The 14,519-nt window shown below is 38.8% G+C and overlaps 1 protein-coding gene across 1 annotated transcript in view; it reads left to right on the forward strand.

The window, feature by feature from the left end:
• LOC124290011 (coiled-coil domain-containing protein 180-like) overlaps window positions 1–14,519 on the forward strand; it is a 66,612-nt gene that overhangs the window by 398 nt on the left and 51,695 nt on the right. Inside the window, exons 2-6 of the mRNA XM_046726689.1 lie at window positions 501–623; window positions 1,510–1,683; window positions 2,418–2,533; window positions 3,077–3,203; window positions 3,923–4,042. Of these exons, the coding sequence (XP_046582645.1) occupies window positions 501–623; window positions 1,510–1,683; window positions 2,418–2,533; window positions 3,077–3,203; window positions 3,923–4,042 (660 nt within the window). The remainder of the gene's footprint in view (window positions 1–500; window positions 624–1,509; window positions 1,684–2,417; window positions 2,534–3,076; window positions 3,204–3,922; window positions 4,043–14,519) is intronic.

Genomic DNA, 14,519 nt, shown 5'->3' on the forward strand with positions numbered 1-14,519 from the left:
TTTTTACAGGGACTGACTAGATTGTATTTGAGGATTAAAAGAGTCCAGACTCATCTGTCAGGATGCAACACAGAATGTTTTTGTTCCTTTTCTGCTGAAGTTTCAGTTGAGAAACCAAGACATGTTAATTATTTAAAATTCTGTTATCTAGATACAAGCTATGCAGTGTGCTACTCTTAGAGTGAGTGAATGAGTTTTATGCCGCTTTTAGCAATATTCCAGTAATATAACGCTGGTGGACACCAGAAATGGGAAATCAAACCTGGGTCTTCGGCGTGACAAGCCAACGCTTTAACCACTAGGGTACCCCACCGCCCCGCTACTTCTAGAGCCGAAACAGGCAATGTTTATAAGACACACTCAATATAATGTCCCAATATTGTTTCTCAGAGTTTCAGTGGCTGACAAAATACAAATGGATGAGTGAACAGCATCAGTCAGTTGTCACATATCCGGCTGATGGATGGTAAAGTACATCACTTGTTTGTTTTTCTTGTCAGAAATCCCTGATAGAATCTGGAGTGTGCACTGAAGCCAAAGCAAAGCAGGTGGTTGAGACCAAAATGTTACCGCTGGTGGGCGACCGACAGAGAGTCCTGGAATCCAACCTGGAAACAATGGAGGTACATTGTGCATGTTCTGACATCACTATGTTAACAGACGATGAGATGTTTCACTACAAGTGTAGAGCGGCACAAGTTCGAGGAAGGATAACAATATATGGATGAACAGCTTCTTTATTACAGTGGGAGCACATTCGTAACTACTCGTCCCTTTCTGTAACCTGAAAGAAAAAATCGGAGCCATGTCCGGGACAAATATTCCCCCAGCCAATCAGAATGTGCGTATGTCGAGAAGAAATTGGGTCAAAATAGTTAGTTGAAATAAGTTTCATTTCGACTTGCATGATTTTTTCCAAGACTCTTCAAGTTTATTTTAATTATTGCATAGGGTTTCGTGAACTTTTATAACCAGGATATACTAACATTATGGCGTAGGAAAGTATTTCTGCATGTTAAACATACCCTTTGGGGTAATTTCCTCGGCATGGATGCCATGTTTGTTTTCCAAGTAAACTAGAGTTAGATGCCCTTGAAAATAGTTCGGTGACTAGACTATTTCTTTCTCTCTGCGCTTTTGCGCTACGCTCAGACAGGGTCAAGTTCTGTAAAATGGCTACGAGAGTTGTACAAGTCTTATGGAAAGGGACGAGAAGTTATGAACGAGTGGGAGCAATGTTTTGGTGTAGGTTCTAACACTGTTATCAAGCACTTTCTTCACTTGTTCATTCATATGTTGTTTTCCTCCCTTATAGTTGAGTTTTTATGACTTAGATTGTTGTCACAAGTAATTGTCACGAGTTAAACCTCAACCAAGGACAGACAAATGTATATGACATCTCCTTTGAAATGTGAATAGATTGGTGATATGATTATTGGAAGAAGTATTTTTGGAGTTTTCATTCCATTGTGTAAGCTCCTACTCATAAAGTTAGAATTGTACTGACAGAAAGCCATGGAGAATCACAACATCAAGTTAGAAGAGAAGACCAAGTCCCTGTTCAAGTTTGCCCAGGGTGCAGCCCACATGTGGGATGTCCATGAGATCGGACTGGCCAAGCAGGAGAGGGCACTACAGGAGAAGCTGGAGGCTTGCCGCCATCAACACGACAACCATAACCAGGTCGGTGGGCAGCAGCAGCAGCATCATACTGCAGCAATAAATGTCCCCACTCTAAGTATACCCATAATACTAATCCTTGACCAGGTCACCAGACACTTTATGTGATGTAAGTGATGAGTGTTGGAGGTTAGCGCAGTGATTACATTGTTGACTCATTCATTACAGACCCAGATGCTCTATGTCTAGTTGACACCACCACATGATGGTTTGAGTGGTCCGACTACATGACCTGGGTGATTACATATCATCACGTCTTGATGTTTTGGGATGTTGCTCATAACATCAACCATTTGTTCATATGGCCAGGGCTCCATTATTTGGCTGGAATATTCCTGACTTTAATGACAGCTACATATTTAAATATCATACAGTGGAAATAGTGAATGAGTGAGTTTAGTTTTACGCCACTTTTAGCAATATTCCAGCAATATCAAAGCGGGTGATACCAGGAATGGGCTTCACACATTGTTCTCATGTAGGGAATCAAACCCGGGTCTTCGGCTTGACGAGTGAACGCTTTAACCACTGGGCTAACCCACCGCCCCTTCACTGGAAATGAGGATCTATGTAACAGATATGTCCTGTAATTTGTATCTGTTTGTTTTCATTGACAGAAGGGAAATATTTTCTTATGTCCAGATTGATGGGTGGTTGATTTTTACTAAAGAAAACAACAAACCTTTACAAAATTATTTTGGGGAAAAGAATACTCAGTGACCAAACAACTCTTGCAGGAGCGGGAAGCCAACCTGGACATTGTGATGGACAGAATGCGTCAAGACTCGTCGGAGGACTCGCTCAGAGCCAGCCTGGCAAAGTCCTTGGAGATGCTGGAGAGAATCAGGCTCTCGTAAGTGTATCTTGGTGTCCATGTCATAATAGTGCCATATCACTGAAGAAGATCCGCGTTAGAATTGATCTTCAGTAACCAATGCTTGTCATAAGAGGTGACTAACGGGATCGGATGGTCAGGCTCGGTGACTTGGTAGACACATGTCATCAGTGCCCAATTGTGTAGATCGATGCTCATGCCGTTGATCACTGGATTGTCTGGTCCAGACTCGATTATTTACAGACTGCCGCCATATAGCTGGAATATACCCAGATCTTCACAGGTCTGTGATGGTCTACACACACAACATGATCACCACTACCTTGTCATTCCCACAGTAGAAATAAACTATCTGATGTTTGTGTATAAAGCTCCATATATACTCTAATACATGCAGTTAGATTAAAATTATGCCATTTTGGATAGTTTGGGGCAAGCAAAGAATGTTATATATTCTTAGTTAAATAAGTTAAATATTTTATAAAACAACATATAGATATACCCCAATAAGTGGATTGTGAAACTGATGTAAGTAATATATTGATGTATACATAAATTCAGGTATGAGATATTCCACAACCAGCAGACAGACATTGTCAAGTCCTACCCAGAACAGGTGAACACGGAACTGGAGACCTACGACCAGTCTGTCCTCAAGTTCTTTGGTGTGGACAGGTCTCATCCAAAGGTAAGCTGTCAGTATATCATAACCTCCATGGGATTCCAGTTAAGAGAATAAAGTGACCTTCCTCCATGAACTGACCCATGAGGATCCGGGTTAGAATTGATCTTCAGTAACCCATGCTTGTCGTAAGAGGCAACTTAACGGGATTTGGTGGTCAGCCTCGCTGACTTGGTTGACACATGTCATCGTATCCCAGTTGTGTAGATTGATACTCATGCTGTTGATCACTGGATTGTCTGGTCCAGACTCGATTATTTACAGACCACCGCTATCGCTGGATATTGCTGAGTGCTGCGTAAAACTAAACTCACTCACTCACCAGTTAAGAGAGTTTGCCGAGGAAACTATGAATGTCATAAGACACAGCTTAATGGATTCTTAAAATGTCAATCAGTGGTTTGTCTTGTCCAGACAAGACCACTGTGATATAGCTTGAATATTCCCAAACACACTGGTGAACAACAAAGAATCAATGTTGTTTGAAACAACATGATGTAGAGACGTAGGTTGTTGTTTTTTCATTTATTATATTTCTGTAAAAAAAGCTAACCATAAGTTTTAAAAAATAGTTTGATCAATGTGATCTATTGTTTTGGTGTTGGTGAGTTTAGTTGTGAGAAAATAAATAGTAAATCTGCTTTAGTTGCAGAATGTTAACTATTTCCATGGACCATTTTAACTATTTCTCTGCTAATCAATGATTCTATATGTGTCTGTTGTAGGATAAGGACTCCACATCCAGGGAGTCTAGTTTCCTGCAGCCTGATGATAAGAAGGAAGACTCTGACCTGTCCACACCCAAGTCCAAGAAGAAGAAGAAGGGCAAAGAGGAAGCGGTGGAGGTGAGTCACTTTGTCCGTTCCATCCATATTCTTTCCATTTTTGCTGAAGCATACCGTTTCCATGTGTTACCGGTATATGGATGACTGAAGTCAGCCTAAATGTGTTGTATGGATGACTGAAGTCAGCCTGAAATGTGTTGTATGGATGACTGAAGTCAGCCTAAATGTGTTGTATGGATGACTGAAGTCAGCCTAAATGTGTTGTATGGATGACTGAAGTCAGCCTAAATGTGTTGTATGGATGACTGAAGTCAGCCTAAATGTGTTGTATTGTAGTATGTCAGGCAGATATAACACATAGATATAACTTGAGTCAGTTGATGTTTCACTGCTTTTCTATGGTTGGATTTTCTTGTATGTAAGCATTATGTATCAGTGTTGTACGTTTCATAAGTAGTGTCCAGTCGTAAGCAATAATCAGTTACCCAGAGAATTTAATCAGGACAGGAATAGATCTGAATGGAATATTAGAGAAGTGAAAATTCTCTTGTAAAATTGGTTCCAAAACAAAACTATATGAAATATAGTTAAGGAGTAACCAATTGTCCAGAGGCTGGAACCCATTATACATCCACACATAAATCTCTAGGATCTGGCTTTGCCACAAATGATTAAATTTAGCATGTGTGCCTTTTGACTTATGTCAGTATACCATACTATTGGCAATGAAATATCTCTTTGGCATTTAATGATGAGATAAGCTTGTCACCCCCCAAGTTTGTCATTCTGATGCCTGTAAACCAGGTTATCCTCCAAAACTGTGTTCCACAGGAGATATCGTTTTGACAGTAGATTTTGTACAATGCCCTGACAATGCTATGATGTCATGAACTTGATGACATCACAATGCTTTGACATCGCCGAACTGCAAGTCTAATGGCAGTACCGTGTTCAGAGATATATATTTGTCATTGAAAACTACTGAAGAGTGTCTTTTGATATCAAATAATGAAATATATCAACACTTGTTGATAAAAGTAAAAATATCCTCGACAAGTCTCAGATAGTTTTAACTTTTATCAACTCGTGGTGATATATTTGATATCAAAAGACACTCGGGTGAGATTCTATTTCTCATCCAGGATATGCAGGTTGGCCTTGTGGTCAATGATCTCGGTTATTATGCTGGTATCTCAAGGTCGAATTATGCAACTGTGTTTAGTGTGTGATGACCTTCTGCGATGTCCCTCAATTAAAGTAGCATAAACCTCTGAAAATTCCCTCCTCCAGGTTACTTAGTCTTTCTTCTTGTTTATATGGGAAATATGATGACAAGGGAGACAACTCTTAGCATCTTGTCACCATTAGTGCATTTCATGATAGATCTTTTACATTGTGTTTATAATTCATGGAAACACAAATAATAACTCTGTATCAAATAAACCAAGTGGTATTTTACATGATTAATTATTTGGAATTGATTTTGGATTTAGGTTGCTTCAATATAAGTTTGAATATATTAACCTGATGTATTGTTTACATAAATTTGATAAAAGCACAATTGAAGTTTGGTAGAGTTGGATTGCATTTGAAAAGAAGTGTAAATGAGGTTGATCCTTTTTAATAGAACTCACTTTTAATTATTTTACATTAAAAGTTTCAAATATTTCCTTTATTTGTGTATGGAATATATGAACTGATAAACAGCAGCATATTTTGATTTTAAAAGTCTATGACTGAATGTGTTGATATTGAACTCATTAAAGGAATTGATTATGTCAGTGCTTTGTAAAAGAGGACAAGCGACAAGGCAATACGTGGATGGTGACCTCCTCCAAACGGCATTATGCATCTTTATGACATTGAAAAACATAAATTATTGATTGCATGTCTTCAACTACCATTTACACCCAAACATGGTGATAGAAGTGCCACTTGACTCTTTATGAGTCAAACTTCGTCCCATATAACACCTTGCAGTAAGCGAGAAACTGACCTGAATCTCAACCACAGTTACATGAATAATTCATTGCCTGTCTACTTGCAACTCTCTGTAAGTAATTCTGATGCCTAGCTTGCATGTGAAGTTCCTGGCAATCTATTCAATGTGAATATTTCATGGAGATTCCAAGATTAATCTACACTCCTTAATTGCCATGCATGTGCACTGGCTTGGTCCTTCATTGTTTGATCTGAGGGAAACGTGAAAAAACTGGGCGGAGAAGCAACTCAAGTTTACAAGCCACAGTTACAGTAGGAATGTCTTAACAGCTATGCTCTATGCTTATATATAGCGATGCGTCATTTACTCTGCAGAATGGCATTCCAGTAAGCATGGTTCGAATCACAGGTGGTCCTGATTTTGTTTAAGGTTTGTCAGCTCCATGCCTACTCTCATTGGTTTTTATATACCGTTGTGGTAAATGTCCCAGACCGACACAACTTTAGGCTATTTTTTCACACAGAACTTACACACTGTGATATAGCTGACATACACTTTCAGTGGAGCTTTACCTTGTCACTTATTACAAGGTATCCTTTAAGTGACTTGCAGTAGTAACTAGGTAAATTCCACACTTTGAATAAAGGAGGTATACAACAGGAATTTGGAATCTGAATTTCAGTGTTATTTTTCATCTTGAACTTGGTTCCATTAGACAAGTTCTTATATTGTGTTTGTTTTATGGTTCCATGATGATGAGTGTGGCCCAGAAGTCAGTCCCTGAAATAGAAGTATCCCCAAACTCCTTCACAAGTCTTGAGTACCGGTACTTTGAAAATGAATAGTCTCTAGGGTCCTTTCTGTTATGTATTACTAGACTATTTTACTCACATCAAACAGTCACAATGTAACACACTGAACATCGGACACCACAAACAGAACCCATCTCACATGATACAACACACACCACACGTTACACACCACATGCTACACACCACGCATCACACACTACACACATACAACACATATCTGGTCTCCTTTCTATTGAATATCCAAAGTAAATTTAATAGTTTGATATCAGAGAGTCAGTGTTAGTAGAGACAGATTGGCCCAGTGGGAAGACAGATACAAATAATGCCCCCAGTATAATCATCAGCCACATCAAGTGATTATCACTGGCTGCTTCTGAAACTGACTAATCAGCAAGGTTCTCAGAAAATGTACCACCTGGGAGGTGACCATAAATCTCGCCACTTCCTTGTAGTGAGGAGGTATGTAGGGAGATGTAGTCTCTAAATTACTTTTGAAAAAATTATGCAGGCAACCATCCATGAGGTTAGAATAGAAGCCCAGGGTCCTGTTCCACACTGTGATGTTAAGGCTGTAACAGTCATAAGGCTATGTTAAATTATGGGAGTTATGATCTCAGTGCTAAGATCACTCAGTGAAACAAAGCCCTACAATCTATTGTACAGTCGAACCCGAGTGTCTCGAACTCAGTTGAGATGAATTCTCGGTTGTGTCGAACTCATCTCTCGGTCCCTGCCAATTTCCTTATAACTGTCATCATTTCTACGATGACAGATGTGTTGAACACTCGGATAAGTCGAACTTTTCCCTTGGTCCAGACGAGTTCAACACAATGGGGTTTGACTGTAATGCCGTTACTGAAAGACCTCCATTGGTTCCATGTAGCTCCTTGCATAGGCTTCAAAATTCTTCTGACTGCTTACAAGTGTTACCTTGATCTGGCTCCATCTTACCTGTTAATATCTAGACTTGCCTCTTCGAAGGATATAGGGGCAGTGGGGTAGCCTAGTGGTTAAAGCGTTGGCTCGTCACGCCGAAAACCCGGGTTCGAATCCCCACATGGGTACAATGTGTGAAGCCCGGTTCTGATGTCCCCGCCATGATGTTGCTGGAATATTGCTAAAAGCGGCGTAAAACCAAACTCAGTCAGTCAGTCAGTCGAAGGATAGAATTACTGTACATCCATGGGCTCAGCATTCAGTACAGCTTTGGAGCAAGGCTACATTGTTACTTACATTACTTGCTAAACATTGCCACCAATAGATGATTTAACACATGCTATATTTGGCACAGCTCCTATGGTCAAAACTTAGCCTCAATACACAATTCCTTTCAGAAAGAGGTCAGATACACCACCACAACCATTTGTAAAGTACATATTCTAGAACTTTTTGTGGTTGATTCCCATCCAGGATAGTCAGAGATCTAACCTACTTGAACCACCATATCTTCCACAAAAATGTAAGTCTGACAATTGGGAGTTTAGACCACATGTGTATAGCTCTGACAAGTGTAAATTGGTGTAGCTACTATTATAAAAATAATCCCGGGCTTACACATGATTTTTGCTAAAATGAAAAAATCTAAATCTGCCCTAAAATACCTCAAATACTATAAATCTAAAGCTTTGCAACCTATCGGACTTACATGGGAAAAATAGCTTCCCAGATAGCATTGATATGTTGGCCCATAGTTGGCCCATAATCACCGGTTTGGTTGGCCATGGTTGTCAAACTGACGATGGACCCACTTGGATATGCTCATCGGCTCCACAGTGGCCCATCATGTTGGCTCATTGTTGGGCCAACGAATGAAAATTCAAACAAAACCATGGCCCATAGTTGGCCTAACGATGTGATTTTGTTGGCCTTACGTTGGCACCTCCATGTTACAACATTTAGCTCTTTCTTGACCTTTGTACAACCATGGCCCATATTTCCTTATGTTGGCACAACTTATTTCAACATTCAGCTCTTTCCTGACCTCTGCAATCAGAAACATATATAAACAACACAACAAGTTAATCAAGTGAACTATTTAATTCTTTTTTTCATTGTTATTTGAACCTAATTGTATTTCTTGAAAATATTCTTGTCTTAGGTCTTTTTGGCTGTCGCTGCTGACACGTTTGTCGAACTGCTTCTGAAAAAAACAACCCCAAAATTTCATGAAACTGTCACATATCATAATTTTAGACATGAGATCTATCGTAAAAGGACATGGTATTTGTCCTTATGTTTGATTTGAGACATACAACTTAATGATTGAAAACTTCTTGTTTATTTCACAGAGTGACGATCGGATGTAGATTCTTATACTGTTATCAAGCTAAAACCAAATGATGAGAAGTATGTACGTGGTATGTTTTGACAATCAGCAGATTGACATTAACAACAACATGTAATTGAATAACAACTGGTACATTATTGGGAGAGGCCAGATGGGGACTAAGAACAACAAATGGAATGGTGATGAAGCCAATAAACAAGGGGGGATTCAGTTGTAACAACAAGCTGATAGGGTGCTTTGATAGAGTCTATAGTTTGATTAGTTCTTCATTGGTCTGTCGTTTTCATGTGACTGCAAAATTTGGTTTTGTTGCAATTATTAGATTTTGTGTTAGTGAGCAATTCATTGGTCTCAAATGAAATCAAACAGACTATGAGTTGGTGGGTTACTGGTTGAGGCTTGTGAAGACATGTTGTAGGTGGTTCCGCTCATGTTCTAGGTCATGGCTGCTGGAGCATGTTCTTGATCAGAGGTTGAGATGAAAAGAGTTTTAGGGTCAGGTTTGACAAATTCAAAATCTTATCCACCAAGAATCAGGACTTCACAAAAGAAAACTTTTGGAAGTCATCAAAATCAGCCACCACCACAAACCTTTGATCAATAGAGACCAAGGATACTACATACCATTGGGATATGAAGAACTAATCAAACTATAGACTCTATCAAATCACCCTATCAGGTTGTAACAACCTAATACCCCACCCCCCCCTCCCTTCCTTGTTAATTGGTTTCATCACTAGATCTATTTGTTGTTCTTAGTCCCCAACTGGCTGCTCCCAATTATGTTTATTTGACAAAACATACTATGTACATGTATATATACTTCTCATCATTTGGTTGTAGTCACTTTTAGCTTGATAACGGTGTAAGAAGAATCGAACGTCGCTCTATACAATAAACAAGAAGTTGTCATCCATAGAGTTGTATGTTTCATTATTGACTCCCCAACTTCTAGAATGCTGTTCAAACAATGTTTTATTTGGATATGGCGTGTAACAAATATAACTGTGACACATATATCTGATATGATGATGTTTAGCAATTATTGGTTGTAAAGATGAATGATAGAGAGAATTGTATGTGGAAACAGGAGTGTAACTGACAAACACATAATGTTAATAAAGTAAACACAATAAATTTAAATAATTTAAAGTGAAATAAGATTATCAAAGTGGTTAAAACAGGCTACCTAAAGAAAAGTGTCAATTAAATCTTTTATCTACTCAATCAATTGCCTTTTAATAAAATATGTGTCAGTTTCTTTAGCCTAAATGATGATTCAAACAAATTATTTCACAATATATTCGCAATTCAGTATCACAGAAATAACAATGCATATTTACCAGTTGAAGGCCTCCAGAAATGTAGTGTCGTCTGCTCTTTGAATATCAGGTAAAGCTATCAATGATGACAAGTTTGGTACTCAATTTGGCGAAAACAACGCTGTAAATTTCACTGCATCATAGTTGAAAGACAGGGAAATGGATTCTTTCTTTTTGTCTGTGTAATTATTTCAACTTTCATCAAAATCTTTATAAGAAAACATGGCTAAAAATGGCCGTGTGCTCACTCTTTTATTCACAATGTTGGGCCAACGGTGGCCCAACTTTGTGAAATAGATGTAAGATCAGGAAAATAGGCAGAGTTTTTCAAATGTTGGCCTACTGTTGGACCAACATGTCAAAAGCCACCGTTACTTTTAAGTCATTAAGATAACGTTGGGCCAATGTTGTCAAACTGTTGGCCAACCAACCAACCATATACCAACATTGGCCCAACACACCTTTGCTATCTGGGTTGCTACATGCCTGGCTCTGATGGCAGAAGCACGATTAGATAATTGTCATGAAAATGTTTCATAGAAAAAGTATTTTGGGCAATGACAATATGGCTGAAATGTGCTGAAAGACCTTCAAGGGTTTTGTAATGTTGGTCCTGGGAAATCCAGGAACTAGGCTTTACAGTAAATGTGGGTGTAACAACTCATGGAATATAGTGGTTTTAAAGTAGGTTGTTCTCCAGTCACATTGTGGATCAGCAAGTACCTGCAGGGTCAAGACAGCCTGTAACGTAAACCTCTGTGCTGTCTAATGATACATTTGTTAGGCCAGTGTCGTTAGTGTGGTGTATGGTCATCAAAGATGTGATACAATGTCATCTTACTTATTAGTTTCTAGTACGCTGTAGGTTCCAAGGTAGTCTCTCGTACAGACCCTGAAGCAAACATATCCAAGAAAGCCCACACAAGTCTAGAAAATGTGGCAAGTCTAGATTTCCTCAGCTTCTGAAAATAAAGAAAGTCTCAGGGCTCCTTTTCATTATATATTTATTTTTTTTACTATGAACTTTTTTCAGTAAAATATGTTCATTTCAGAGCCTAGTTATTAGTCTAGTTCCAAGGTAACTTGTTGGCATCAGATACTCAATAAAACCATCACATCTGAAGTACGTTTTGTTAGTCTCAGAGTGATACAGTCTTGTTTGGGAAAAGGTAATCTGTATTTCAAATAATTTGACGAAATCTCTTGTGATCATTACATGATGGATCACAGGAAAACTGTAGCGCAAATAGGGCTGCACAACAGAGAGAAAAATTACCAGTCTTTCTATATGCGAGCAAAGCGAGCAAAGGTTGGCAACGTGCTTCCCTCGCTTCGGTTTGAAAAATATTTTTAATAAAAAAAATATTGCCACCATCAAAGGTAGACACCCATTTCCTAACACGATTGTGCTCTCAGATTTCCAACCTCATAATTAGTAATTACTCATGTATTTATACAATATAATTAATTCAACATGTTAAGCGCCACTCGTGGCATGTCAAATCATTCTTCGCCTCCATTACCCCTGCTGGCTTCCGGTTCCACGAAGTGAAGGAACAAGAATATTCAAAAATTAAAAAAGATATTAATAAAAAAAATTAATATCATATTGCCTAATTTCACCATTAAATTGATGGAGATTACTTTTCTTATCTGCTGTCGTTATTGTTAGACTTTTCATAACATTTATTCTACAAAAAAGCGCGTCGGGCTTTGTGGGTAAATGAAGCAAGGGAGGTAACTCCACAAGTATTCCATATGGCGGACATGTGATTCAACAAGTATATTTAGATTTAACTCCCCCTGTTCCTCGACTCAGCTGAACCGGAAGCTGGCAGGGGTGATGGAGGCAAGAAACGATTTGATGTACCACGAGTGGCACTTAAAATGTTGAAACAAATATATTTTACGTGAGAAGTTATTAAATATGAGCTTGGAAATCAGAGAGCACAAACCTGTGAGGAAATGAGAGTCTACCTTTGATGGTGGCGATATTTTATTTGGCTATTAAAAATATTTTGGAAACCGAAGCGAGGGAAGTACGTTGCTAACCTTTGCTCGCTTCGCTCACATATAGGAAGACTGGTCATTTTCTCTTTGTTGTGCAAAGAGTGCCATGTCCCTTTGATTTAGTTTTAAAAATGGCAGAAAAGTGGTATGCAGATTGGCAAAAAAGGAATATTGAAATGGATCTGGCCTGATGAAAACATCAGACTGAGCATGTCAAGCTCCTTTCATAAAAATTCAGTCAACTCTGATCAGGTGTCAGATTCTCTTATGTCCTTTTTGTGTCTTCAAATAGGACCTATTACAGGTCAAATCATTAACAAAAAGCATCATTTGACAGGGCTTTCACACATTATTTGCTGATGACATGTAGACATGCAACCTCTTCGCTTGAAATCAGTGCTTGTGGAAGAGGTCTCTACTTACCTCAGCTTACACCTGCAGCTCACTGACAGCCCCCTGCATGTATGGTTGACCCAGATCATTGTCATCAGGAACTGGTTGGTGTTGTGAATGAATTGTATGAACATGGAGTTTAGAAAGTGCAAGCATAAGTATCTTTCATATTTCAGATTCACACCATATAATCAGTGTAATCATCTTTTGTAATGGCTAAGTACAAAAACATGTGTTAACGTTGTACTTTCTTGTTTGGTGCCATGTGCTAGAGTCTCATATAGAAAAACAATAGGAGACAAACAGCTTTATTGTGAATATAGGGATCCTGTGTTTGCTAATGAGATCCTTTGTTCAGGCTCACTTTTTCGATGAGGTATATAAATTAGCAGCTATTTTAAATTTTTTGCAAGGGAGTACCTTATAATTGTAACTTTATAGAAAACAATATGTGTATTTGTGAAAAGTAATATTCCAAAAATTCTGGATGATATAAACCATATTTTCAATTGTACTCCATTGTTTGTTTGTTAGCAAAAGGAGATATTTGTAAACAAAAACAAAAGTGGCTGGCTTTAAAGGATGAGAACGACAATCTAAAGTCTGATGACACCAGGGTTATTTTACTATAGCTCAAGTACCACCATGACAACTTCACAGTTAAATCAAGTGGCTAGGTACTCATCCATTATTAACAAATTTGAAACTATCTCATGGACAACTGAATGACAGTCAGTGCCTTAGAAAAGAACTGTTTGTAACTCTGACCTCAAAACCCAGCTAGTCGTCTTCACTGTATATATCGCATATTTAGACCACACTTGGATTTTCTTTGTGTTCTTCCAGCCCACTAAGCTGGACAGACTAAACTTGTGTGTGTATATAAATTAGCTGTCATAAAACAGCAAGGAATTTTTGGTATGTGAAGAAAACAGTATTGTCATCTCATCTCATCCTTTAGTACACCTTCCTTTGTGTACTGAGTATGTATGTACCTGCTCCACAACACGGCTCAGACCTAACTAGGACTTGGTTTGAAGTCGGATAAAGCACATGACGAGTCTTTTCAACCTTTATATGATGGCCTAATTTGCCTTGGGAACAATGGTCATGTTGGGTGGAGTTGGATGAGACCCATGCTTCAGTGGACTCATTCAGACACTGACACAGGTATATACAGCAGTTGGTGATGTCTATCTACAGTGATATACACTGACGTAATACTGCTGTTGTATTGAGCAATTCTCTCGGTTGGTTGATCTCAGACAGAGTGGGAAATTGAGCAATGTCGTATCGTTTTCTTGTCAGGCCAGAGATTGTAATTGCCTGTGGGGTTTCTGGGTTGGAATATGTCGTGTGGTGAGTTTCAGTGACTCGGGTTTCCCCAGATAGGCTGAGATGCTGCTTGTGATATCAATCACTGGTTTGTCTGGCCCAAACTGTACGGGCTGTAGTGATATAGGACCTCACAAGACAGTCATGACCAAGTATTTATGTAATCATGCTTCTTTGAGATAAAAGGGTCTTGGGGTAGCCTAGTGGTTAAAGTGTTCGCTCGTAATGGGGTGCAATTCCCTACATGGCTACAATGTGTGAAGCCCATTTCTTTTGTCCCCACCATGATATTGCTGTAATATTGCTTAAATCGGCTTAAAACTCACTCACTCACTCACTCACTCACTCACTCACTCACTCACTCACTCACTCACTCACTCACTCACTCACTCACTCACTTTGCTGAGATAAAAAATTTGCAAGAAGCAATTATTTC

This window comes from Haliotis rubra, unplaced genomic scaffold (assembly GCF_003918875.1).
Source record: "Haliotis rubra isolate DU_JTF1 unplaced genomic scaffold, ASM391887v1 Scf455, whole genome shotgun sequence".
NCBI lineage: Eukaryota > Metazoa > Mollusca > Gastropoda > Lepetellida > Haliotidae > Haliotis > Haliotis rubra.